The 27,150-nt window shown below is 47.3% G+C and overlaps 1 protein-coding gene across 5 annotated transcripts in view; it reads left to right on the plus strand.

Moving 5' to 3' along the window:
• The window catches only part of RALGAPA1 (Ral GTPase activating protein catalytic subunit alpha 1), a 243,755-nt gene extending 223,644 nt beyond the window's left edge, over positions 1-20,111 (plus strand). For 4 of the 5 annotated variants that reach the window (XM_073638956.1, XM_073638952.1, XM_073638954.1 and 1 more), the window contains one exon: positions 18,608-20,111. In XM_073638956.1, the coding sequence (XP_073495057.1) occupies positions 18,608-18,753 (146 nt within the window). In that variant the 3' untranslated portion in view covers positions 18,754-20,111. Of the gene's footprint in view, positions 1-6,521; positions 6,552-18,607 lie in introns of all 5 variants that reach the window. The other variant, XM_073638953.1, reaches the window with a different exon arrangement.
• Positions 20,112-27,150: the final 7,039 nt, after the last annotated feature.

Here is a 27,150-nt window from a genome sequence, read left to right on the forward strand (position 1 = left end):
CTCCCACCTCAATCCACCTAATATTGGGGTTATGGCGAATTGATGACAGCAGGTGCTCCGTCACTAGGATGTATAAGAGAGGGGACAGAGGACATCCCTGCCTTGTCCCATTGGTGATTGTGAAAAGTGATGAAAATGTTCTGACTCACCCCCTGGGCCTTGGGACACCCGGAGCCGGACCCTTTTTGGTGGATGCTGGTGGTTGTAGTCTTCGTGGCGGCGATCCGGTTCCGTGGCTCAGGGCGGTCAAACCAGTGGCGGAACTATTTATGTGGTTTTGATGTTTAAATGTCCGACTACGCCACCCGTGGATTGCGGTCAGAGTGAACCGCCGCTACAGGGCAGACCGCTAAGGCTGGTGTTGTGGGTGCAGCAGAGCGTAGCATAACTCCCCACGGGAGGAGTATAGCCTCAGGGCAGTGTATGCGGAGGATGGGGGTGATGGTGCAGGGCAGCAGCAGTAACGACACGGAGTCAGTGATGCAGTTCAGGGCCTTTACTCACAGTTCTTATTATCCAGACCACGTCTGCAGGTAACGGCTGCCCACGTCGTACTGTGCTCACCAGGTGAGGGGCTCAGACAACTCCCAGATAACTTTGGAGCGCTTCACAGGACCCCCTTTGTGTGTCCTTTTGTCTGGCCTTTCTTACCAACACTTCTGTCCGGCTGCCTCGGGCCTCCTCTTGGTAAACTTGGCGCCAGTTTCCCTGACCCTATGTGGTGCCTTCCTAGCGGGTGGAGCAAGGGGCTGCGCCACATAAAATGTCAGAGCCTCCGGTTTCTTGCTGAGGGTCGTTTCCTGCCTCCACTAGTTCGGGGACCGGTCTCCCCCTTTGGCCTGACCCCTCCACGCAGGTGGATTCGGGCGTGCGGTGGCGACTCGCCCGTCCGCACCCCTGGGATCCCTTCATTCCTCGTTCCTGGAGCCTTCTCCGCTCCTCTTCCTTCCTTCTCCCTCTTGCAGGCCTGGGCCTCTGTTACTAGGCCCGCCTCCGGAGCAGAGCTCATGCAGAGCCCCTGCTCCCTGCCACTTCTGCTCAGACTTCTCTGCACTGAACTAAGATGGTGCCCACCTTTTATACTCCCTTCTCAATGCACCCAGGAACTGCTTCCTCCCTGCTCCTGCACTGCAGGGTTCCCCTTCCTCAGTGTTCCCTCCCCCCACTCCAGCCAGGGACAGAGACTGTCGTGCCCATCTCAGGGGCATATTGGTCGCCCTGCCCCACGGCAATGTGGTGTAATGCATGCAGGTGTCGGGTCCTGATCCACACTCCATCCTTATCTGAGAGTGAGATATCACACCTCTGGGTGAGGTGCAATACGTCTGTAGCAACCGAGCCCTCGGTGCTACAGTTCCATTTATCTTCAGCCTAGGTGACGTATTGTGATACAGGGCCGTGATTTTGGCTATAAAAGGGTCCCCTAGACCCCTACCCCAAGCTTTTTAAGAGAATCATATATGGCGTGCCAGGAGACTCTATGGAATGCTTTCTCAGCATCCAACGAGAGTATCTACTTACAAATTTTTAACTGCATCTAGCCCAGGAAATACTTTGTGCCTAGTAGCAGTGTCTGCTAGTCAGCGGATTATCCCGGCTGTTAAGCAAGCTACACCACCTGTAGTTTGGACACTTAATTTTTTCAAAGGAAATGCTTCGGGACCACGGGATACTTAGTGAAGAGCATCAGGAGGCACCCCAAGGCATAGGGGCTGGGACTGGCAGTAGGATGCCTTGCGGTGGACAGCCGAGCTCGATCCTTATAAAAGCTTTTTAACTGCAGCAGCTTTAGTGGACGCTACTGGAGCTGGAATTACGCGGCTGCTGGCATGAGACTTGCCCTCCAATAGATCCTTGTAAATGGATTTAAAGTGTATTCATTCAAATTAGAGGGACAATTTAAATTAAAAAGCTTAGAGCTGCCTCCACCACAGGGGGGCTCTCTCGACCCACCAGCGGACAGGCACCAGTATTGGGAGAGGGGGGCTGGCCGTCAGGGTTCACCGCGGCTCTGGCACAAACCCGGCGACACAGAGGTGGCACGGGCAGGAGCGGACTGGCCGTCTCGGCTTCTCACTTTTTGGATTTTAGAAGGGCATGACATGCCTATATCTGTGTCTCCCCCTCCTTTTACTCCTCCACCTCTTTTCTTTTCGCATGACTATATGTACTTGTCACTTTTCCATGTGTTAGTTGTGTCTTCTGAGCAGTTTGTCAGCTTTTGGACACCTTTGAAGGTGTTTTCTATGTGTTTCTATGTGTTTTTGTTTGCCTGCCATTGGTTTTAACGGTGTTCGAAGGTGTTCGACGAACAGTTCGACGAACAGTTCGGCGAACACACGGGTGTTCGACGAACCGAACCGAACTCGAACACTACGGGGGTGGCTCAACACTAGTCCCGACACCTCCTCTTTTGTCCTAACCTGGCAGCTGTCCTTTGCGACCATACACTACTTTGGATCATGTAGCACCCACCCATTCTTTACAGACACAATGAAATGTCCCTGTGATAGGATGATGCCAGTCAGTACAAAGTCATTCCTCGATCCTACAATGATGTCCTCATCCATGCTAAACAAGACTTATTTTTAAAGGGTACTTATCATTTTTTTGTTTATTTAATATCCAGCCCCTTCCTAAAATGTCCTTCATATCGGTGAGGATCGTAGAGTTTCTACAGATCCGGTACTCTGGTCTGTGCACGCTTATGCAATAGTTTAGTGCTTCTGCCAATTGAGGAACGCACCGGAGAGTCTTGGGACCAGGCTTCCCACCGATCTACAGCACGTTAGGAAGGGACTAGATGTTAAGTAGAGCGGTAGGTACTAGAGTGGGTGCGAGTCAATTTTGAAGGTGATTTGTGGCCACTGGATCGGTAGAGGAAGAACTCTTCTTACCTGATGGCATGTGCATCTCTTCTTTTGATTAGCCGGCCTGGCATAACATCACATGTGCATCAGGCCGTAAAAATATCAGCCTAATCAAAAGAAGAGCCGCGGACACCATCAGGTCAGAGGAGGTTCTCCTTCTCCCACTTCACCGGCCACAGATTACTATCATGGCTGATGGAAAAGGGTTTGCAAACACATTTGTACCAACTCTGATCGGTAGCCTTGGATCTCTTCTTTCTCCGCCACAGTTGGCTTTCTGTGTCACTTTCCTCCTTGGCTCCTGAGTTGTAGCATCAGTTACTGATCTTGGTGGATACCATCTTGTTTCCTATTTTAAAGTCCACCACTGCACAACCCATTCTTAACTCCTAACGCGCCCCATATTAAAAAAAAAACATACTTTATTCCCGGACCCTCGCTGTTCTTGCAATAACAATGTCGCATGACCCCCGGCGACATATCGCAGAAACGGTGCCATTCCAGGAGGTCGTATAGGAGGAGGTAAGAGGGGGTTCGTTATCCAGTAGTTGGCAACAGCTTTCATATCAAGAGACTGATGACATTTACTTATTTTCTAGAATGTTTGCGCATAAGTGATATCTCATGATTCATTGGTGCTCTTTTCTAGGTTTCACCCTGTAGGATAAGGTGAAGTCTCTGCACGTCTTTCCTTTGCCCACCATACCACCTTCCCTCTCAATCCCGTGCCCTCTTATCATATCAGAACCACGATCCATAATTGCCTTCTTTTTTCAATGTGTCTTCGACATCTGCAATTATCTTTCATGTTTTCAGCTTGATCTGGTCCCCGTTCTCCCACTTTTCTTCCGATTTCCAAGCCTACCTTTGCTTTTAAACCACTAGAGTATCTTGGATTTATTCGTCTTGTCGATATCCTCTCCGCTTACTAATGGATTCCTTACAATCTTGCTTTTGTACTTTGCATTCCTTCCGCCCAACGAATACCCTCGTATCTACCGCATTCTTATCAGTCACTCCTCAAGGTTAACCCAACACCGATCGCTCAATGCTCCTTACATCGTCTCTTCCTTTAGCATAAAGACAATTTGCTATCTTTAATTCTCCTCCTGTATCTCTGATCACATTTCAAAACAGATCTGTCACCAGATTTCACGCTACAAACTTTATATATTATTAGATAGTTCTTTTAGAACTGTTGAGGCTGGTGTACTTATTGGAAAAATCCATATCAGGAGGTATAGCATTCAGCTTCTCTATTGGCCCCATAGAGAATGAATGTAGCGACAGGATGATTAAGCCTGTGAAGCGCTGGTCCGTTCAAACGGGGGGCAGAAGACATTCGATCTGAGAGTTGTGGGGGTCTCAGCGCTTACACTCCCTCCAATGTAGAAGTTATCACTTATTCTTCAAGTAGATGGCTACTTCCTCATACCAGAATACCCCTTTAATCTTGCCAAAGCTGAGCTCCTTTTCTTTTCCTCTCCTAAGCCTGATTTTTTGCATCTTCCAAGACCCTGGGTCTGATTTCTTTGGCCCCGATTCATTAAGACTGGCCTTGCGCAATCTTAATGGGGGCCGTGCAGGAGTAATTAATTAGGAGGCACGTGCCACGTAATAGACTAGGCACATGGTATCACTGGCGTGCTCCTCTGTGATCCTCGCCAGAAATGTTGCTCCAGTGGCTCTGCCACTCCCTTTTACCAATCACTTATGGCAGAACTGGCCGAAACTGGTGTGAAAAATGCCAAAAGTTGCAAAATTTCTTGCAAAAACACTTTTAAAGGAAACACAAAGGCCTCCGATTCATTACTGAAAATATCCATGGCTATTAGATAATTAGGTGCTGATAATGTCCAGTTTATTATTCACAGCACATGATGGACTCTGCCCGACATTACAATTCTTATATAATCCAGGGTGTCAGATGACATTCTGTCCTGCGTCTGGGAGGGTGACTGTAAAGCCGCCAACATGAATTGTATTGTGCGTGCCGCCTTCTTACTCTACCATGTGCTGTCATTAATAAACCGGACATTGTGCGCAGTGTCAGACTGGAGTGCCAAGGGCCCACCAGTAACCAACTCCAGGGCCCCCCATTTCAGCTACATACAAATGTGACATTATCCTCAATCACAAATTTATATAACAATGAACTGGGTAGATTGTTAAATGAATAAGATGCTGCCGTTGTCTGTACATGGTGATTCAAGTACATAGTGCCAAGTACTGCTCATATAAGAGGGTGTTGGCCTAATCTTGCACAGGAGGGGCCCACCAGAGGATTCTCCTGCTCTCCTGTGGGCCAGTCCAAGCCTGATTGTGCAAATATTAGTCATCTGGTCACCCAAGGACATGGTCTATGATTGAGGAATCCTTCCACAGAGCATCTTCAACTCCTATTGATGATCAGCTCTGGCCTCTCAATCACCATGATGTGTATGGATGCCATGGTGCGGGAATTAATGGACATGTATTTCATGGTGTGCAAAGGGGATTACCTAAATGGTTACCCTATGGGAGCTGGAAAGTAAAGGCCCCCATACAAATCTTCTCCGACTCCTCCATACACAAGAACTCTTGGCTCGTCTCCCCAAGAACAAATCCAACAGACAGGATCCTTATCTCCCGCGACATCATCTGTTGGGGAAGATTTAGAAGGCTATTCTAGATAGCTGTTGGCCAAACTATTCTTTTCCGACTTTCCTAATAAACAGGAACTGTCAGATTTGTTCTCTGGGAAAGGGGCCAACAGACAGGATCATTCTCTCCCCAACATCGCCTGTTGGGAAGAATTAGAAGGCTGCCATACACAGATGGTTGACCAATATCGACAGGTTTGGCTGACCATTTGTTCTCGGGTAGAGAAGCCAACAGACAGATTCCTTCCGTCCCCAACATCACCTATCGAGAAGAGTCAGAAGGCCGCCATACACAGACAGTTGACCAATATCGACAGGTTCGATTGACTTAAATTGGTGACTAAAAGCCTCCATACATATTAGTCGCAGACCCAGAACTCCAAAAAAGCTTCATCAAGTTTTTAATTCAATTTTAGACCCAGGATCTTCTCAGGAACGTATCCCTTACCGATTTCATCTCAGCCTGTTACCCTCACATTTCTCCACGTTTTGTTCTTGAAAACCCGGCCGTGCAGGACTCAGCGTGGGAAGATTTGCAGCTTTGTCATTAGGTGTCCATCCGTCTTCGGCTTATTTCGACTATTGGCTAACAAATGATTGTGATGATCATGTCTATTGACAGTTAAGACACTAAGATGTAAATCTATATTAGAGAGGCAAAGAGTAATTCTAGCTTCCTCTAATGACTGCTCACAATCAATAATGACGCCACAATCCTCATTGGAAAAGATTGTTACCAGGGTTGTAAATTGCCGCAATAAATAACCAATGATCTTTTTCTCTCCTTTTGTACAATTAGTATTAATCAATCCTTATTAAGCAGATGAAAGATGATTTTATTACCTAGATATGTGAATTATTGCTATATGAGCTTCCGGCGTGATGGAGGATATGTCTACATCATAGTTGTGCACCCTGACTAATTATTGCCGTCTTCCGTTGATTTACCGAAATTAGTATAAATGTTTGATTGGTGTTTTTATATTTGCTTTATTATTTCCTCTCTTAGATCATTAAATCTCTGTTCTCTTTATGAGAGGTAAGCCCTGATTCTCCTTTTTTTCTCTAACGTTTTCTTCCAATGCCACTTCCATTTTCACTAAATCACTGCTCAGGTAGACACTGACCTTACTAACCCGCATGCCTCCGCACCACGCATGGATCTAGAGATTGGCTGCTAGCTCAAGCTCGGTGGTTGGAATAACCAAGTAATAGCACGTTCTCTGGGGATGGAGGATGCTCCTAGAGCAGCGTCTTGGGTTTATCCAATATGGCAGTGTGTGGTCTCTACGTTGTGTGGGTTCTTTAGGGCTTTGCATTTGTATAAGTGTCATGCACCAATGTAATGCGATCAGTGTTTTACATTGCAAATACTTTCCTGCATTTAAAGGATATCTTCTCCGATGAGCGCCGTTTCTATATAGATCTATTCTATGTACGTGGTTGAGTAACATTGTCCACATATTACAGTACTTTTTTTATTCTGGTGCTGAGCTATAGCCTGGATCCAGAGCCACTTTTATATTTCTGCAGGTTTGCCTTGGAGGACAAGCAGAAGGGCTTGTTCACACGTTGCGTTTTTGCCGTGGGAAAAAAATGCAGCCTATTACACTACCAGCAAAGTGAATGAAATTTCTTAAATCTCATGCACACGCTGTGTTCTTTTTTTGCACACTTGAACCATCAGAGTGTTATTTCACATCTGCAGCACGTCAATTTTTGCAGTGTTTTTCACACAATCAAAACAATTTAAAAAAAATAAATAAAGCAAGAAAAAACACACAACTCTGTCGCCTCATTGGGGGACACAGGACCATGGGTGTTATGCTGCTGTCCACTAGGAGGCGACACTATGCTTATCTGAAAAAGATTAAGCGTGGCTCCTCCTCTGCAATATACACCCCCGGACGGCATCAGCCTACTCCAGTTTTTGCTTAGTGTTGCAAGGAGGCACACCTCAGACCTTCACTCGTCCCTCGCTTCAACACGGGATTACAGATGAAGAAAAGAGGGTCTCTTAAGAGACCCCCGGCATGGCTCCTTTCTCTGCCCCCTACTACGGGGTGCACAGTTGAAGTTGAGATGGCGTAGCCACCATGCTGCTCCTTCTCCGGCCCCTCGGGTCGGGCTCGAAGTTGAGAACCCCCCTCCTTCCCCAATTCCCTCGGTCTTGGTCCGAAGTTGAGGCGAGGACAAAGCCCCCTGACAGGTGACAGCGGCACCCTCCCTAATCCCCCCTGGGGGTATTAGGTTGAGACACCATCAGGTAGGGCCTGGACGGCAGCATCTGCAGCTCTCACCAGCCAGCACACCGCAGCTGAGGACCAGCAGCAATACAGGAACCCCAGCTTGACTGCGGGACCCTGTAGGAGCCGGGGGGAGTGCAGGCAGCCATGGCACATACAGGCACAGGCTTTCTCAGGCCCTGCACCTGCGGCAGCTTTTCATCTTAAGCGCCTAAGGGGGACTCTTTTCAGAGACCCCCTTCCACTTATGTCCCCACCGCTATTCTGCCTTTCAATCTGGGGGGATCCGGTTCTGATCCGACACCCCCCCCCCCCCCCCCCGGACTACCGCGCTGGCATGGAGAAAATAAATTTACACCGCGGCTTCGGCTAGGCCAAAGCCGCCGCCCATTTTCCGCCCCCCCGGATGACGATTTTGACTCACTGCGGTGTCAGACAGGGGGCGGATCTAGGCTGCAGGGCGCGCATCTCCATAGAAACTGCCGCCCTCGCAGCGTTCCGCTCCCCTTCTCCTTCATCTCTGCAAGCAGGAGAAGAGCTACGGCGGCCATATCCAGCTGCAGGACACATACAGGCCAGCCAAGTCTCCGGGGAGGCACAGGACCGGGCTCTTTCAGCGCTGTTCACAGGGGCACATTGGTGGGGTAAGTTCACAGTCTGAGTTACCTCAGCTGTGAATTTTATTACTCTGTATCCTCCTCTGCACAGTTAGCCCTTTTGCATAGCCACTCCAGGTGCACTATGCCGGGCTCAAAGTCTAAGAAAACCAGGCAGGACTGCTTTTACGCTTTCTGTACTGCCTGCAGTAATGCGCTTCCCAGCGGCAGCACATATCCGCATTGCAAGGATTGTACTCCGACTACTGTGCCAGAGTCCCAAGTAGCCCCTACTACCCTTCAGTGTCTAATGCTACGCCGGAATGGGTCACTCAAATGTCACAATCTATGACACAGTCCATAGATAACATGACCTCCAAATTGCTTCAGGCTGTGCAAAGCCATACCTCGACTATGAATGCTACCCAACAAAGGGAAAGCCGGACTCAGTCACATACTGACCCAGGCACATCCATGTCAAGGTCAGGACGCAAGCTCAACCACAGGTCACGCTCATCTGCGTCATCCCATAGCACACGGTCATCCCTGTCTAGGGAGAGATACCGTAGTCACAGGTCATCTACAGTCCCCTACCAGGGACAGACATGATATTTCTCCGCACCAATCTCCGTCCAGAGAAATCCCTCATTCTGGGTCACCTAGGACACACCTTAGTGATACACAGGAGTCAGAAGGAGTCTGCGATTCTGACTCAGACAAGGAAACTGATGGATCCCTAACTCCAATCCCACCTAGCAATGCAGTGCTAGTTGAGGACATAATCTCGTCCATACATCGGGTGCTGGACATCTCTGATCCGATCCTGGACGCACCACAAAATAAGATTTCATTTGAAGGAGCTCTGAAACCACCTAAGGTTTTCTTGGATCATCCAGAATTTAAATCTATCCTCACAAAATCCTCACAATTCTCACAGCCTCACAAGAAGCTTAACAATCGCAAGTTTCTGGAGGCCCGTTACCCCTTTCCAAAGGAAACCACCAAAGAATGGGCTGACCCACCAGCAGTGGACCCCCCAGTCTCCAGACTGGCAGCACAGACACTTCTTTCACTTCCGGATAGCTCAACCCTTAGGGATGCAGCAGACAGGCAGGTAGAAAGTATGGCTCGCTCAATTTGCGAAACCACAGGGGCCTCCCTAGCCCCCGCGTTCGCTTCAGTCTGGGCAGCCAAGGCCATACTGGCTTGGGCAAAAAATCTACAAACTGGCCTCCAAGCTTCTGCCCCTGAACTGTCGGACCAAGCAGTTCAGATAGCAGTTGTGGCAGATTACATGCTTCATGCAGCTCTGGATTCTGCAAGGGGTGCAGCGGGCGCAATATCACACGCCATCACAATTTGGCGTATCCTTTGGCTGCGTGAATGGAAAGCGGACGCAGCCTCAAAGAAGTCCCTCACGAACTTTTCGGCGAAAGCTTGGACACGATGATATCCAATGCCACAGGGGGTAAGAGTACCTCTCTTCCCCAACTGAAACCCAAGCGCAATTATAACAAGCGTAACCAAGCTCGCTTCCAATCCTTTCGGAACTCTTCCGGCTGTTCCGTTTCACGGCCACCACAAAATAGCAGCCGCTTTACACGCAGGGAAGACTCGAGGCCGACACAAAAGTCGGACAAATCCTGGCAGTCAAAGGCAGGCCACTCAAAATCAAAAGGAGGAAAATCTAAGAATTTCTCCTCATCATGACTCACGGACTCAGGAAGACACTCCACCTGTAGGAGGCCGACTTTTACTCTTTCATCAAGTCTGGCTACCTATTACAGAAGACAAGTGGGTCAGGGAACTAGTATCTTCAGGATACAAAATAGAGTTCACTTCCTACCCACCAAACAGACTCCTTATATCTGTAACCCCCAAAATCGCCAGTAAAAGCTCGCGCCTTCCACCAAGCGGTCTCATCGCTTCTTTAAGCACGAGTCATAATACCTGTTCCCGCAGCCGAGCGCTTCCAGGGGTTCTACTCCAATCTTTTCGTAGTCCCCAAGAAAGGAGGAGGGGTACGCCCCATACTAGACCTAAAACAACTCAACAAATATGTACGAGTACGTCACTTCCGTATGGAGTCCCTCCGGTCAATCATTGCATCCATGGAAAAAGGAGAATATCTCGCCTCCATAGACATACAAGATGCATACCTGCATATACCGATTGCACCTGCCCATCAGAGATTTCTCAGGTTCGCAATCGACCAGGACCACTACCAGTTCGTGGCTCTCCCGTTCGGACTCGCCACGGCTCCCAGAGTGTTTACCAAAGTCATGGCAGCCACCATGCACGTTCTACACTCCAGAGGCATAGTAGTCTTTCCATACCTGGACGATCTTCTCGTCAAGGCTTCTACCTTCAAGGACTGCGAGCTCAGTGTCTCAATCACAATCGACACCCTGAGTCGCCTGGGTTGGTTAGTCAACCTACAAAAGTCATCACCAACCCCAAACCAGTCTCTGACATTCCTGGGAATGCTATTCAATACCTCCAAGGGCCTAGTGCTTGTCCCCAAAGACAAGGCACTGCCTCTCCGTCTAGGAGTTCGCACCCTTCTCAGCAAACCCCCTCGATCTCTCCGGTTTGCAATGAGAGTCCTTGGCAGGATGGTGGCGGCAATAGAAGCGGTTCCATTTGCCCAGCTTCACCTCAGACCTCTCCAATTAGACATTCTCAAGTCATGGGACAGGAACCCTTCTTCTCTCGACAGGAAGTTCCAGCTGACGTCGTCAACCAGGAAGTCCCTTCACTGGTGGCTCAACCGGACCTCTCTAACAAAAGGGAAATCTTTTCTCCCAGGTCAATGGAAGGTCCTGACCACCGACGCAAGCCTGACAGGTTGGGGTGCAGTACACCTACACCACAGAGCACAGGGCAAGTGGTCCCCAGCGGAAGCAACCTTGCCCATCAACATCCTGGAGATTCGTGCCATCCTCCTGGCGTTGAGAGCCTTCCATCACTTACTGGCAGCCTCTCACATCAGAGTACAATCGGACAATGCCACAGCCGTGGCATATGTCAATCACCAAGGGGGAACCCGCAGTGCCAGAGCGATATATAAGGCACTTCCTCCAAAATGGAGGTGCCCGAGCAATGTTGTTGCATAGCCTATCACTCTGCTTCAGCCCTCAGGTCCCGTTACCAGTTACCTGCCAGATTCCTGCTTGATACCTGCCTGATACTTGTCTATCTACTTGCATTCCTGCGGTCCGACAGTCTGCCTACCAGCCCTGCCAGTCTGTCTATGGATCTGATTGCCCCCTCACCTGGGAGCGCTCATCTGCTACCTGCCTGCTAGCCTACCTGGAGGCTCTGCCATCACATGCTGTGACCACCTGCCTGCCCAGAGACTCTTACCCGCTCACCTGGGAGCGTCCGCCTGCTACCTGCCTGCTAGCCTACCTGGAGGCTCTGCCGTCACGTGCTGTGACCACCTGCCTGCCCAGAGACTCTTAACCCGCTCACCTGGGAGCGTCCGCCTGCTACCTGTCGGCTAGCCTACCTGGAGGCTCTGCCGTCACGTGCTGTGACCACCTGCCTGCCCAGAGACTCTTACCCGCTCACCTGGGAGCGTCCGCCTGCTACCCGCCTGCTAGCCTATCTTGAGCCTTCGCCGTCACTTGCCGTGACCTCCTGCCCACCTAACCAGAGACTGTCCCCGTCACTTGCCGTGACCTCCTGCCCTTCTACCCAGAGACTGTCCCCGTCACTTGCCGTGACCTCCTGCCCTTCTACCCAGAGACTGTCCCCGTCACTTGCCGTGACCTCCTGCCCTTCTACCCAGAGACTGTCCCCGTCACTTGCCGTGACCTCCTGCCCTTCTACCCAGAGACTGTCCCCGTCACTTGCCGTGACTACCTGCCCGCCTACCCTGGGAGCCACCCGCTTCCTTACAAGGACTGCCCCTTTGTATCGTAGCTCAGAGGTTCCACCTCCCAGACCCGTTACATCAGCTCTTTCAGTGCTTTTTCAAAAATGCATTGCTCATAAACCGCAAGTAAGAACATTTCTCCAGGGGGTTTCCCGATTGGTTCCCCCCTACTGACGGCCTCTAGAAGCGTGGGATCTCAACCTGGTGCTGACAGCATTACAGGAAACACCCTTTGAACCCCTTAGGGAAGTCCCACTCCATCTTCTATCCCAGAAAGTGGTTTTCCTCGTGGCAATCACCTCGTTACGCAGGGTGTCTGAACTCACGGCACTCTCCTGCAGACAGCCTTTCCTGATTTTTTTCCAGGACAAGGTAGTCCTTCGTACGGTTCCATCCTTCCTTCCGAAGGTTGTATCCAGCTTTCATCTCAATGAAGAAATTTCACTACCATCCCTCTGTCCGGTTCCGGTTCATAGAGTGGAAAAGGCTTTGCATACGCTTGACCTTGTCAGGGCTCTGCGTATCTATGTGTCTAGGACTACGCCCTTCCGGAAGTCTGATTCTCTTTTCCTTCTTCTGGAAGGCGGCCGCAAGGGTCTGCCAGCTTCCAAAGCTACCCTTGCCAGGTGGATCAAATCCACCGTACGAGAGGCCTACCGCCTCAAAAATTTGCCTATTCCAGCAGGTATTACGGCACATTCTACACGTGCGGTAGGGGCCTCCTGGGCCCTTCGGCACAACAAGTGTGTAAGGCAGCCACCTGGACTAGCCTACACACGTTTACAAAACACTACAGGGTTCATACCCAATCCTCAGCAGATGCGAGCCGGGGCAGACGTGTTCTGCAGGCGGCGGTGCCCCAATTATAGGGACCCGTCTACACAATATTCGTCCATTGCTTCCCACCCAGGGACTGCTTTGGGACGTCCCAAGGTCCTGTGCCCCCAATGAGGCGACAGAGTAAAGGAGATTTTTGTGTACTCACCGTAAAATCTCTTTCTCTCAGCCTCTAATTGGGGGACACAGCACCCACCCTTTGCCCGTTCCGGGCTGTTAAGTTGAGTTCTCATATTGGTTTTCCTTCGAGTTCTTACATAGTTGCCTTCTTATAGGCATGGTTATGTTATCTATGTTACGTTCCTCCTCCTGCTTTTGCACAAAACTGGAGAAGGCTGACGCCGTCCAGGGGTGTATACTGCAGAGGAGGAGCCAATGTTAATCTTTTTCAGATAAGCATAGTGTCGCCTCCTAGTGGACAGCAGCATAACACCCAAGGTCCTGTGTCCCCCAATTAGAGGCTAAGAGAAAGAGATTTTACGGTGAGTACACAAAAATCTCCTTTTTAACAGCATTTTTTTTTGGCCAATACTGTTTTTTTGCAGAACAAAAAAGTCTTCTGCAAATACTCAGTGTGTGCACATAGCCTAACACTTTTGTGAAGCTCCTGTTTCCCAGGGGGCGGTGCACTCCTGATGATTGATAGTTCAGGCCAGTGGTGTGGTCGTGCCGCTGGTCCAAACTGTGCACTCTCCGATGCTGCAAGCAGAGGAAGCTTTGACTCTGCAGCATTGGTAGAGCATAGGGGAGCTGAAGCTGTCCGGATCTGTCTAAAGAGCAGTGTTACAAGCTCTAAAGCAAAGAGTTTGCAAGCGCTGTATGAAACCACTCACCTCTGGTAGACTGCAGCAGTGGCCGGTCACCTAGGCAATGAACTCTAAACTGTAAATTTAAAAAGTACATTCTTGAGAGCAAAGAGGATTATTAATAAGAGAGAGATTGCAGAAGTACTTTGCAATTTCAATCCACAAATTCCATCCCTTTTAATATAGAGGGATGAAATCCATGATTAATTCTGCCTCAGATCTGCAGCAAGATCTGCATGCTGCGGTGCGGACGTCTCCCTGTTGTTTTTGTGCATTTTTTTGAGCATATTGCTGACGTCACGGTAAGTAACGCTTCTATAGAAACATACAGTACCAGCCATCGGTGTAACGGGCGATGCACCCGGTACTAACCGTCGGGGTAACGGGCGATGCGCCCGGTACCAACCGTAGGTAACGGGCGATGCGCCCGGCACCAGCCGTCGGTGTAACGGGCGATGCGCCCGGTACCAGCCATCTTTTTTTCTTGTACTGACGTCGACTAGCTAGAATGGCTGCTCCTATGTATTTTAAGTATTCATGGCTTATCTGCCTGCTCCACTGCAGTCTATGGGAGAGCTTTCAGTAGGTATGAGGATTCACACCTGTCTGGCATTTATGGGATATCTCATGGATATAAGCATCATGGCCGTTCCGTCAGAAGTAGATTTACCAGTGGCCCCAGGATAAGGGCTCCATCCCACTTGCGATGCAATTGGATGAGTGCAATCCAATTAAAAAATCTGATTGCACTCTCCCCAATGTTCCCCAATGGGGCAGCTCACATCTACAGTTATTTCCTCATGCCGATTCATGAATCGTGAATCGGATCACACGCACTCATAAAAGTCTATGGGTGCGTGTGAAACATCGCACTGCACTCTATCACCCGACGCCGGCAATGGAGGAGATGGAGAAATTACTTTCTCAGTCTCCTCCGCAGCTGTGCTGCTATTCTCTCATACGGGATGATCGGAGCACTGACACAGAGCTGGAGCCAAGTGTCATTAGCATATTGTGTCCAATGCTCTTGCATCGGATGTGATATGCTAGTGTCTCCCCAGCCTAAGCGTGAGATCACTGTGTCAGGATCAGAGGTAATGAGTAACTATAGTTTTGGGTTGGGAAGGTGACTCTAACCTAGAAGTGCCTAGAGGTCGTGTTCAGGATTAGAAAAACGTGGCTGGTTTCTTCCCAAACGGCGCCACCCTTGTGTATAGTTTGTGTGCGGTATTGCAGTACCACTCTATTGAATGTGAATGGTACTGAGCTGCAGTGCCATGTAGACCTGTAGAAGTTACTCTCCTCTTTACAAGAGATTGAAAGATTCTAATTCTAAACAAACCCCTAATTGTTATTGAGTAGCAAAGACATGGCGGATATGGGGGTGCCACATTTCTTGTCTCCACTCTTCTCCTATCCAAGATGTAAAATCACAAAGAAATATAAAAAGCCAAGCACACTTCATGTAAGAGGTATGGAGCCCAGTAGCCAAACACTGTTTTTCTGCGAACATTAGCAGTGCCTCTGCTCAGTAACGCTATGTGCCCACGATGCAGAAATGCTCTGGATTATTCCTGAGCGTTTCTGCATCTCCCTGGCAGAAAAAAATGCATGTGGATTGTACATGCGGATTGTACATGCATTTTTCCTGCCAGGAACAAGCGTAATTGAGGTGTTCTTCACATGCTTAAGTCCTTGACAACTTGGTCACACTATATAAATCCATGCAACTGGCATGGATTTATATAGTGTGACCGTAAAAGAATGGTAAAAAATATTATACTCGCCTTCCGATGGCCCCCGGTCTCCGTAGCGATCCGTCCAGTCTTCCCGGTGTCTCGCGGTTGTGTAAAAGGACCTGCCATGACGTCATTTAGTCATGTGATGGATCACACGACGGCCGACGTCAGCGGTCGCGTGACCCGTCACATGACGTCATGGCAGGTCATTTTAGACCATCGCGAGCCGCCGGCAAGCCAGGACGGATCGCTATGGAGACCAGGGGCCATCGGAAGGTGAGTATAATGTTTATTTTAAATTCTAAATTCTTTTTTTTTTACAGTTTCTATGGTACCTGGGTCTGGAGGAGAGTCTCCTCTTCTCCAGACCCGGGTACCATCCACACATTGAATCGCAGAATATCCGCATGTGCACATGTAGTCATGTGGATATTAAGCGATTCAATGCAAGTCCATGGCGGCGAAAACGCCGCGATTATGCAAAATAATTGGTAGTGCTGCGGATTTTTCCGCAATGATAATCTGCAGCGGAAATTTCCGCAGTATGTGCATCGCACATGCGGATTATCATTGGGGAACATGGCAGACCTTCTACCATGCGTTTTTTAAGCGTTTCTGCCGCGGAATTGCCGCTGCGGAAACGCTTAAACGCATAGTGGGCACACAGCCTAATAGTCTGCTGCCCCTCTTCTGAAGCGTTGTGGAATGAAGATGGAAGCTCGGACCCCTCTCCTGCCTCGTGCCAACTTTCGGTGCACTGCAGCAGAGTCTTCCTCCTAATTTATATATCCGCACTCGGCCTGGAGTGAGCCGAGTACAGATAAAACATAGCAACACCCCATACTGGAGGGAAGGAAAGGGACGGGCAGAATAAGGTATGAAAGAGTCAGAATCGGGTAATACATTATATTACAAAGCAGTTTAAAATAGTAAGATCCTCAGTTTTATTAATAATCTAAATGACAGATGCTCTTTAAAGGAGTTGTCTAGTTAAAACAAGTTATCACCTGTTACCCTATCTGCAGGACAGGTGAACATTTGCTGACTGAAGGGACCTGCACCGAACAGCAAATTGAGGACTTTTTATCCCGGTTACTAAATGGGGAGGCAAGTCAGATGCCCAACTGCCACTCCATACATTCTCTATGGAGCTGCCGGAAAAATACACCTGGCAGCCCCATAGGGAATAAATGGGGCAGCGGTCGAACATGTCCACTGCTAACATTACCCCATTCTGTTAATCAGTGCGGTTCCCACCAATAAGTTATTGCCTACTCAAAGGACAGGTGACAACTTATTGAAGCCCCCACACTCTCCCGTGTTCTCTGCAAGAACGCTCAGCTACGTTCTCTAGAAGACCGCTCGGCTGCCCTCTCCCGCGTTCTCTATGAGAGAGAATCATCTGGCAGCACTTATCTCCTGGAGAACAAAGGATTGGCCATTGGAAATCCAACATGCCAGATCTTTCTCTTCCCTGACATCAGCTGTCAGGGAAGAGTCTGGAGACCCCCATGCATGTTAGACTGTTGCCATGTCCTACTGCCATCATTGGCTTTGGATGACTTTAGTCTAATGTGTATGGGGGTCTTAAGTGGTGGTGAACTTTTTGTTAATGGGGATCATGCATGTGACCATTTTTTACCACACGTAATTCATCGTCCATTTCACGTTATTGTACTTCATCAGCTGATTTATTACTGGAGATTTATGGGGAGACATCTTGTACAAAGAGATCCATGGCCTCCACCGTAGAGAGAAGCTCACATGTCACGTAACAGACTTCTTGGAGATCTACATTTAGCTCCAACCTTATCAGATTCTCTTGTGAGACCCACGAGTACAATACAAACTGCTGTGAAACATTATATACCTATTATGTACAGTATAACACATCGAAGTGTAGAATAAAGCTGCTGTCTATAGTATTATACGTGGTACCTATGTTATTATACTATTGTAGGCTCAATGGTTACCATAGGGTGATACTAAACAATGGCCATACAATATGTACCACTGTGTAATGTATCGTATATAAGATGTAGCGCAATATCATATGGATTATAAGCCCTAGATACGGGCTGTATATAATGAGTATCCTACAGGTGCCATGATCTAAGAATATAACTTGGACTCTGTTCACACTTCTGTTTCTCTATATCATTCCAGGAACAGAGAAACACAATTCATGCAGAAGATGAATCCGTTACACAACTGATGGAAACAAGTGAAGGACTCGATTGACTATGAAAGGTTCTTCCACTTTACCGGAAAAGAGCCAGCCCCAGTACAGTCCGCTGAGTCCTTCTCATGGTGTTTGCATCTATCATGTATCGGCTCCGTCCCATGCATATAAGAATTACATGTCTTAGGCAATGTTCAGACCAACTTTTTCTGCAGATTTATGACTCAATCAACAGCTTCCATCTGAATTTCCCAAAAACAGGGATTCAGATGTGTCCCCCTCAGTGGAGCTATTGATGTCAATGAGGCAAACGGAGTCTAAAATATGAAACTTTGGCCTCCTGTTTCTCTTCGGCTGCACATAATGTTGTAGTGCCTCATTGGGGCTATAGCTCTGTTGGGGCACTTTGGACTCCTCAGGAGGAGCCATAAACTGGCAACAAAATGTGGTCTGAATATAGATTTATAGTCTGGCCTTCATCCCATTAGATTATATTATAAAAGGCAAATATTTATTATAATATATAATGGATTTTTCCCAATTTGTGACACATGTAAAATAATTTAATTCCCTCAATTTCCACCGGATCAAAATATTATTAAATATGGCACCAACATATTCCATTACTTCAGAGGGCAAACGTATAGACAAAGCCAGACATTTCAGTTACAAGGTGATCCTGAATCCACACACTAGTGCCGAGGACCCAAGAGCTCACAATCTATGAGGTAAAAGTGTATTGTGGGCCTCAGTTAATGTATATTGTTATTTATTGACCATTCATTTTATATGTTTTGTTTTTTTTCTAGGTTCTTTCCCAGGTGATGAACAGAACGAGCTGTTACTGTCTCAGGGTGATGGTTCAGAATTGGCGTCTTCTGTGTCACCCCGGACCAACAAAAGTCGCATGTCCATAAAGCTCCGACGGTCCTCCGGCTCTGCCAACAAATCCTAGTTTTTATCTCTTCTTCCTGAATGTGATTTGCCACATACAGGAGGAGGGGAAAGTTGGGTGCCGCACCTTCATGTTTGCCTGTGCGTCCGGGTCCCGCTGCCTGTGCGTCCGGGTCCCGCTGCCTGTGCGTCCGGGTCCCGCTGCCTGTGCGTCCGGGTCCCGCTGCCTGTGCGTCCGGGTCCCGCTGCCTCTGCGTCCGGGTCCCGCTCCCTGTGCTTGTTTTTTTTTATCTTCCGTTCGGTTTTACACATCTTTGTTTTATTTTTAGTAAATGACACTGGACTTTTAGACATAATTTAAGATTTTACGTCTCTGTGGTTTTAAATGGTTGCATACGATGCCGGGTGCCATATGTATATCTGCTGCTTTTACCACCTGTCTCCCAGGTTCACATACTTGTATCTACGATCCTTCCGCACCCAGCGCTCTGTATATTTATTATTGATCATCTTACCTCTTCTTATTAACGGAGGTCTGTTCCATCTGGTTTTGCCTTTTTTCTTTGGACCACCTTCACAAATCCTATAGATATTATTAGTTTAATGAGGATATATATTATGCAGCAATAGCTATTATAAGGTTTCTTTTTTTTTTTTTTTTTAATTATTTGATCCAAGGAAACCGGATAAATAAAATGTAACACGACTAGTCACGTAATATTTTTATACATGTATTATTTTGTTATATATATATATATATATATGCATATCTATATAAATATATCCTTTCACAGGCCCGTCTCGTGTATGAAAGTTTCATTCAAAAAAATATATATAGCCTTTTTTGCATTAGGTCTGCCGCCGTATAGAAATGCAAGAAGAAAAAAAAGAGATGGAGTTGTTGGTTTCGGTCTTTTTTTTTTTTTTTTTTTTCTGTTTGCCTTGTACTAGAGGGGTCTTTCCATGATGAGGAAGTGTCTTTTTGGGTTTTGGTATGCTTTTATATGCTGGAATCAATACTGATTAAACATGTTCCGGTTTTATTACATATGGCCTTGTATATGCAATGGAGAATGTCAAATGCTATGGCTGCCTATAACCACAATTCTGAAATGCGCTCATCTACAATAGCGCCCTCCTGTGGCCCTACGCGATTGCCACCCGGGAGGACGAACTCTTGAAAGAAATGCTTCTAGCACCTTCACTAGAGATGCCAAAGGACTGAGCAGAGACTGGTCTAATAACATTTCACCTGCCGGCTGCCGCTTCCATTCTCCGTCTCGTCTTACAATTGCTTTTAATGACTCCACTTTGTTGAGCACTGATTTCTATGTCACTCTGCAGTTAGGCCATGAATATATTAATGAATGCTTTGTTTTCATTTGTGTCACAAATAATAAATCTAAAACCATTTTTGCATTAACGCTTTACTTGGTCTCTTTTGTACATTTCATTACAAAAAAAGGTCAAAAATGGTCCAAAAACACACTATCTAGCTTGGCTGCGATGTCGTTACTGCTGTGAAGCTCAGCCACAGGCCAGGCTTCATGGGAGAGACTCTGACTGATCCCATCATGTAACAAGGCAGTGATGTACTGTGCTGAAATGTACTTGGGAAAACTTCATCTAAAAGGCGTTTTCTAGAGAATATATAAACTTTTGCTGTAATGTCTCCGACAGCAAATGACTCGAGCCCAGCGATCCCCTGCAGCTCCTGTCCCAAGATGGTCCTCACTTTAGTTATGCCCATTCACTGCCTTGGCGAATCACTAACCACAGCAGTGACCTGGCTGAGCTGGCAGTTTCGGAGTAGGTGATGGATGGGACTAGATCAAGTTAAAGTGAACCTGTCACCATGAAAATGGAGTCCACTCTCCAGACACCATGTTATAGAGCAGAGTTGATTGATATGGTTTTGTAAGAAAAGGGCCAATATAACTTGTGTTTTAATCATTTAAACCTCTGCTCTTTCTGGGATTATTGGTCCGGTAGGCGTCCTATCAGTGGTCCAGTGGGTGGTCCTATTAGTGACTGACAGCTATTTCTGCATGCAAACTTATACATTGAAAGCTGCCAATCACTGACAGAACCGCCCACCGGACCACTAAGAGGACCGACCACTGGACCACTAAGAGGACCGCCCACTGATGAGACCGCCCACTGGACCAATAATCCCAGAAAGAGCAGAGGTTTAAATGATTAAAACACAGGTTATACTGAATCTTTTCTCACAAACTATATAGCCATTCTCTCAGCTCTCCCTGCTCTATAACATTCTGCCTGCAGATCGGACTGCATTTTCATGGTGACAAGTTCTCTTTAATCCTCAGAACAGGAGCTATGGGGTGTAACTGGGGAGTGAGGTTTTTTTAACCCTTTTACGACCATGTCCGCAATAGTACGTAGGTGCGCCCTGGGCCTTATGGACCAGCTACGTACTATTACGTATAATGCGATCGCGCCTGCACACAAGCGGTGCGGGGCGATAGCCGCCAGTTGTCAGCGGATAGCACCGGTGTCAGCAGTTACAATGTGCCAGGAGAGCGGTCAAGCACCGCTGCTGGCACATTCACCCCCGAAATGCTGAGATCGAAGTCTATCGCAGCATTCCGCTCACTTACCTCCTCTCCGGCGTCCTGCGCTGTCTCCTGCCGGGTCCCAGATGTCATGGTGACCAGATGTCGTCATGACAACATCCGGGTCACCAGGAGGCAAGAAGTTATATTGGTCTTGCGCAGTGTGCGACCAAAGTAACTTCTCCCTGTGCAGCGCTGACAGGCTGTATAGCACAGGTTTGCTGCTGCATCCCTACGCTATACAGGTGATCAGACTGCAAAAAGTGAAAGTCTCATAGTGGGACAATGTGTAAAAGTAAGAAAAGTGTTAGAAAGTGGGGGGGGGGATTGTAAAAATATAAAAAAAAAATGAAAAAAATCCCCAAAAAATATATATACTGTACCCATAAATAAATATTATGAAAAAAAAATAAGCCAATAAAAGTACACATTTAGTATCGCCGCATCCAAAACTACCTAACCTATAAAACTGTCCCACTAGTGAACACGGTAAAAAAAAAAAAAAAAAACTATGCTTTATCATCATACCACCAAACAAAAAATGGAATAACACGCGATGAAAAAGGCGAATGTAAATAAAAAATGGTATCGCTGAAAACGTCATCTTGTCCCGCAAAAAACAAGCTGCAATACAGCTCCATCAGCCCAAAAATAAAAAAGTTATAGCTCTCAGAATAAAGCAATACAAAAAAATGATTATTTTTTCTCTAAAAAATTTTATTGTGTAAAGGCGCCAAAACATAAAAAAAGATAAATGTGGTACCGCTGTAAACGTACTGACCCGAAGAATAACGCTGTATTATCAATTTTACCACACGCGGAACGGCATAAAGAAATCCCCAAAAAAACAATTCCTGAATTGCTGGTTTTTGTTTTTTGCCTCCCAAAAATCGAAATAGAAAGCGATCAAAAAATGTCACGTGCCCGAAAATGATACCAATAAAAAACGTTACCTTGTCCCGCACATGACTGTCGGCCGAAATATGGAAAAATTATAGCTCTCAAAATATGGCGATACACACTAAAAGACGCTTTTTTTGCGACAGCTGTCAATCATAAAAACCCGATATGAATCTGGTATCGCTGTAATCGCACCGACCCGAAGAATAAAGTCGTCTAATTACTTATACCGCACGAGGAACGGTGTAAAAAACTCTAGGGTTAGGATTGTGCTAGGGTTGGGATTTTTTCAAAAGTAAAGAAAAAAAATGATGACGATATGGCGACCAGTGTTGAGCGCATGTGCTCGCCACTTGAGTTTGCATCGGGGGCTCGAGTATGCACTGAGTATCGCAGGTGCTCGAGTGACATGCTAGAGTCTCCGCCCCCATATGCTTTGTTGCCAAAAAAAAGTTGCATGGATTGCCTGCCATGCACGAGTGATCTCCACATGTTTTTTGGTGTCTAACAACCGTGAAACATGCAGGCGGGGACTTGAGCGTGTCACTCGAGCACCATCGATACTTTGTGTATACCCAAGTACCCGATGCAAACTCAAGTAGCGAGCACTTGCGCTCAAGACTAATGACAGCTTATTCAATATGATGACCTAATGTTATCAAATTCTGTGTCGTACCTCCAGTTTCGAAATGTTCACTATACTCCTTGATAAAATCCTTGAGGGGTCTAGTTTCCAAAAATGTCATTTGTGAGGGGTTTCCACTATTTAGGGCTCTCCAAACGCGACATGGCGTCCGCTCTCAATTCCAGCCAATCTTGCGTTCAAAAAGTCACACAGTGCTCCTTCCCTTCTGAACCCTGCTGTGCACCCAAACAGTGTATTTTCCCCACTGCTGTGAAGCACCTGGGGGTTCAGGGTGCTCACCACACATCTAGATAAGTTCCATGAGGGGTCTTGTTTCTAAAATGGTGTCACTTGTGAGGGGTTTCCACTGTTTACTTACATCAGGGGCTCTCCAAACGCAACATGGCATGCGCTAATTATTCAAGCAAATTTTATGTTCAAAGTCAAATGGCGCACCTTCCGTTCCGAACCCTGCCGTGCGCCCAAACCTTGGTTTTCCTCCACATATTAGGTATCGGCGTGCTCAGGAGAAATTGCACAACACATTTTGGGATCCATTTTCTCCTGTTACCCTTGCAAAAATAAAAAAAAATTGGGGTCTAAAATACATTTTTGTGAAAAAAGTTAATGTTCATTTTTTTCTTCGACATTCCAAAAATTCCTGTGAAGCACGTGAAGGGTTAATAAACTTCTTGAATGTGGTTTTGAGCACCTTGAGGGGTGCAGTTTTTACAATGGTGTCACTTTTGTCATAAAGGCCCCTCAAAGTCACTTCAAATGTGATGTGGTCCCTAAAGAAATGGTTTTGTAAATTTTGTTGGAAAAATGAGAAGTCGCTGGTCAACTTTTAACCCTTATAACTTCCTAACCCCCAAAAAAAATTGGTTCCAAAATTGTGCTGATGTAAAGTAGACATGAGGGAAATGTTATTAACTATTTTGTGACATAGCTCTCTGATTTAAGGGCATGAAAATTCAAAGTTTGAAAATTGCGAAATTTTCTACATTTTCATTTTTTTCACAAATAAACGCAAGTGATATAGAAGACATTTTGCCACTATCATGAAGTACAATATGTCACGAAAAAACAATCTCAGAATCAGGGGAATCCGTTGAAGCGTTCCAGAGTTATTACCTCAAAGTGACAGTGGTCAGAATTGTAAAAATTGGCCTGGTCATTAAGTGCAAACCACCCTCGGGTGTAAAGGGGTTAAGCAGGCTGAGCTATTACAACTATTTGTTTATTCTCTGGATCACCCCTTGAAGAGGCTTCCATATCTATAATATAACGGGGGATGCATCCCTCTGTCTGAAGCCTTTATAGACTGAGCATGTGAGACGCGCAGTCTGGCTCCAGACAGAAGAACGCATGGAGCCGTTACAGGTAAGGAGTGTATGGCGCCGGAGATCGCGGTATGCATAGACACTGAACGCATACCACCATCTCCGGCGCCATACTTACATACTTACCTGACCGGGAGGAGCGTTGCCGCGGCGCCCCTCTTCGCCGGAGACCGGGGCAGGAGTGAGGCGCATGCGCATAGTGCTATCCGGCGCCATTTTACTGAAGACACATTTGCAGTGTCTTCAGCAAAATGGCGCCGGACAGCGTGGTGCTCTGGCGCAGCGCTCCTCCCCGGCCTCCGGCAGAACAGGACGCTGCAGCGCTGGAGCACAGAAGAAAGGTGAGTATGTGTTTATTTTTTTGGGGATGTGTGTACAGTGTGAAAGGGATGCGGGGGCTACACATACCAGGATTGGGGTGAGAGGTGCCACGCATACCGGAATTGGGGGGATGAGGGGGGCCACGCATACCGGGATTCGGATGAGGGGGGCCATGCATACCAGGATAAGGAATACCATACATACCAGGATAGGGATGGGGTACCACACATACCAGGATAGGAATGAGGGGTACCACACATACCAGGATTGGGGGGGTGAGGGGTGCCACGCATACCAGGATTGGGGGGATGAGGGGGCCACGCATACCAGGATTCGAATGAGGGGGGCCACGCACACTGGGATTCGGATGAGGGGGGCCATGCATACCAGGATGAGGAATACCATGCATACAAGGATAGGGATGAGGTATGGGGTACCACTCATACCAGGATTGGGGTGAGGGGTATCACACATACCGGGATTGGGGGGATGAGGGGGGCCACGCATACTGGGATTGGGGTGAGGGGTGCCACGCATACCAGGATTGGAGGGGATGAGGGGGCCACGCATACCGGGATTCGAATGAGGGGGGGGCCACGCACACTGGGATTCGGATGAGGGGGGCCATGCATACCAGGATGAGGAATACCATGATAGGGATGAGGTATGGGGGACCACGCATACCAAGATAGGGGTGAGGGGTATCACGCATACCGGGATTGGGGGGATGAGGGGGGCCACGCATACCGGGATTCGGATGAGGGGGGCCATGCATACCAGGATAAGGAATACCATACATACCAGGATAGGGATGGGGTACCACACATACCAGGATAGGAATGAGGGGTACCACACATACCAGGATTGGGGGGGTGAGGGGTGCCACGCATACCAGGATTGGGGGGATGAGGGGGCCACGCATACCAGGATTCGAATGAGGGGGGCCACGCACACTGGGATTCGGATGAGGGGGGCCATGCATACCAGGATGAGGAATACCATGCATACAAGGATAGGGATGAGGTATGGGGTACCACTCATACCAGGATTGGGGTGAGGGGTATCACACATACCGGGATTGGGGGGATGAGGGGGGCCACGCATACTGGGATTGGGGGGCTGAGGGGGGCCACGCATACCGGGATTCGGATGGGGGGGGCCACGCATACCAGGATAAGGAATACCATACATACCAGGATAGGGATGGGGTACCACACATACCAGGATAGGAATGAGGGGTACCACACATACCAGGATTGGGGGGGTGAGGGGTGCCACGCATACCAGGATTGGGGGTGAGGGGTGCCACGCATACCAGTATGGGATGATGGGGGCAGCACAAATACCAGGAGGGGGGCAGCACATACCAGCATGGGAGACCATATACCAATAAAAATGCTCGCCACCCAGGCGTAGAACGGGTTCAATAGCTAGTCAATTTTAATGACCTTTGAAAACCTTTCTGATCCCAACTGTCCTCCTCCGACCTTATGTACAGACATGGAACTTTTCTTTAGTGTCTATTGTGAAACGCACAGGGTTCCACCTAGTAAAAAGTGAATATATCGTTAACTGGGCACTGCTATTCCTTTCATTCTAATACGGTCACACTGATTGGATAGTGTGTAGTGACACACCCCATTGACAAGAGAATGGTAACACCCAGTTGTCAAAAGTGAAAAGAGCGGCACTTCCACAGGTAAAATAAAAGCACTATTTTATTTCTTTATACCATAAAACCCGACATACAAAGATGATAAACTGATGCGTTTCTGGCGTGCTAGACGCCCTTAATCATAGCATAGTAATGAAATGACAACAGTCCTGGCTAAAAATAACGTGTAATTAGCAGGTGTGCAAAAACCCAGAACATGCAATGAAATACAAAACATAATCAATATTATATATATACATACACATGTGTATAGGTGTGTATATATATATATATATATATATATATATATATATATATATATATATATATATTTTTTTTTTTTTTTTTTTTTATTATAATTTTTGAATATAAAGGGAAGGCAGCACTCCAATATCAAATACATTTTGAAAAAAATTTACTTTATTAAGTCCAAATGGCAACGTTTTGGTTCATTGAACCTTTCTCAAGCTTGCTGCACATCTCGTATCTTCACAGCATAGACTATTGCCTTCAGATGACCCCCAAAGATAAATGTCTAAAAGGGTCAGATCGGGAGACCTTGGTGGCCATTCAACAGGCCCACAGCAACCAATCCACTTTCCATTAAACTGTTCATGTAGGAATGCTCAGACCTGACACCCATAATGTGGTGGTGCACCATCTTGTTGGAAAAACTCAGGGAACGTGCCATCTTCAGTGCATAAAGAGGGCAACACATCATCATGTAGCAATTTCAGTGGCATTGTGGTTTCCATTGATGAAGAATGGCCCCACTATCTTTGTACTCCATATACCACAACATACGAGATGTGCAGCATCTGAAACAATGGATACTGGAAGCCTGTGCTAGCATTTCTTCTGCGGTGTTGCTATCAGTGTGTCAAGAGTGGGAGAAGAGGGTTGCATTGACAATCCAACACAATTGGCAGCACTTTGAACACATTTTATAAGTGGTCATAAACTTGTAAAAAACTCATGAAAGAATAAAGTTACGTTAAAACCAAGCACACCATTGTTTTTCTTATGAAATTCTCAATAA

The sequence above is a fragment of the Phyllobates terribilis genome, unplaced genomic scaffold, assembly GCF_046119375.1.
Source record: "Phyllobates terribilis strain yellow unplaced genomic scaffold, ASM4611937v1 Scaffold_7__3_contigs__length_470593459, whole genome shotgun sequence".
NCBI lineage: Eukaryota > Metazoa > Chordata > Amphibia > Anura > Dendrobatidae > Phyllobates > Phyllobates terribilis.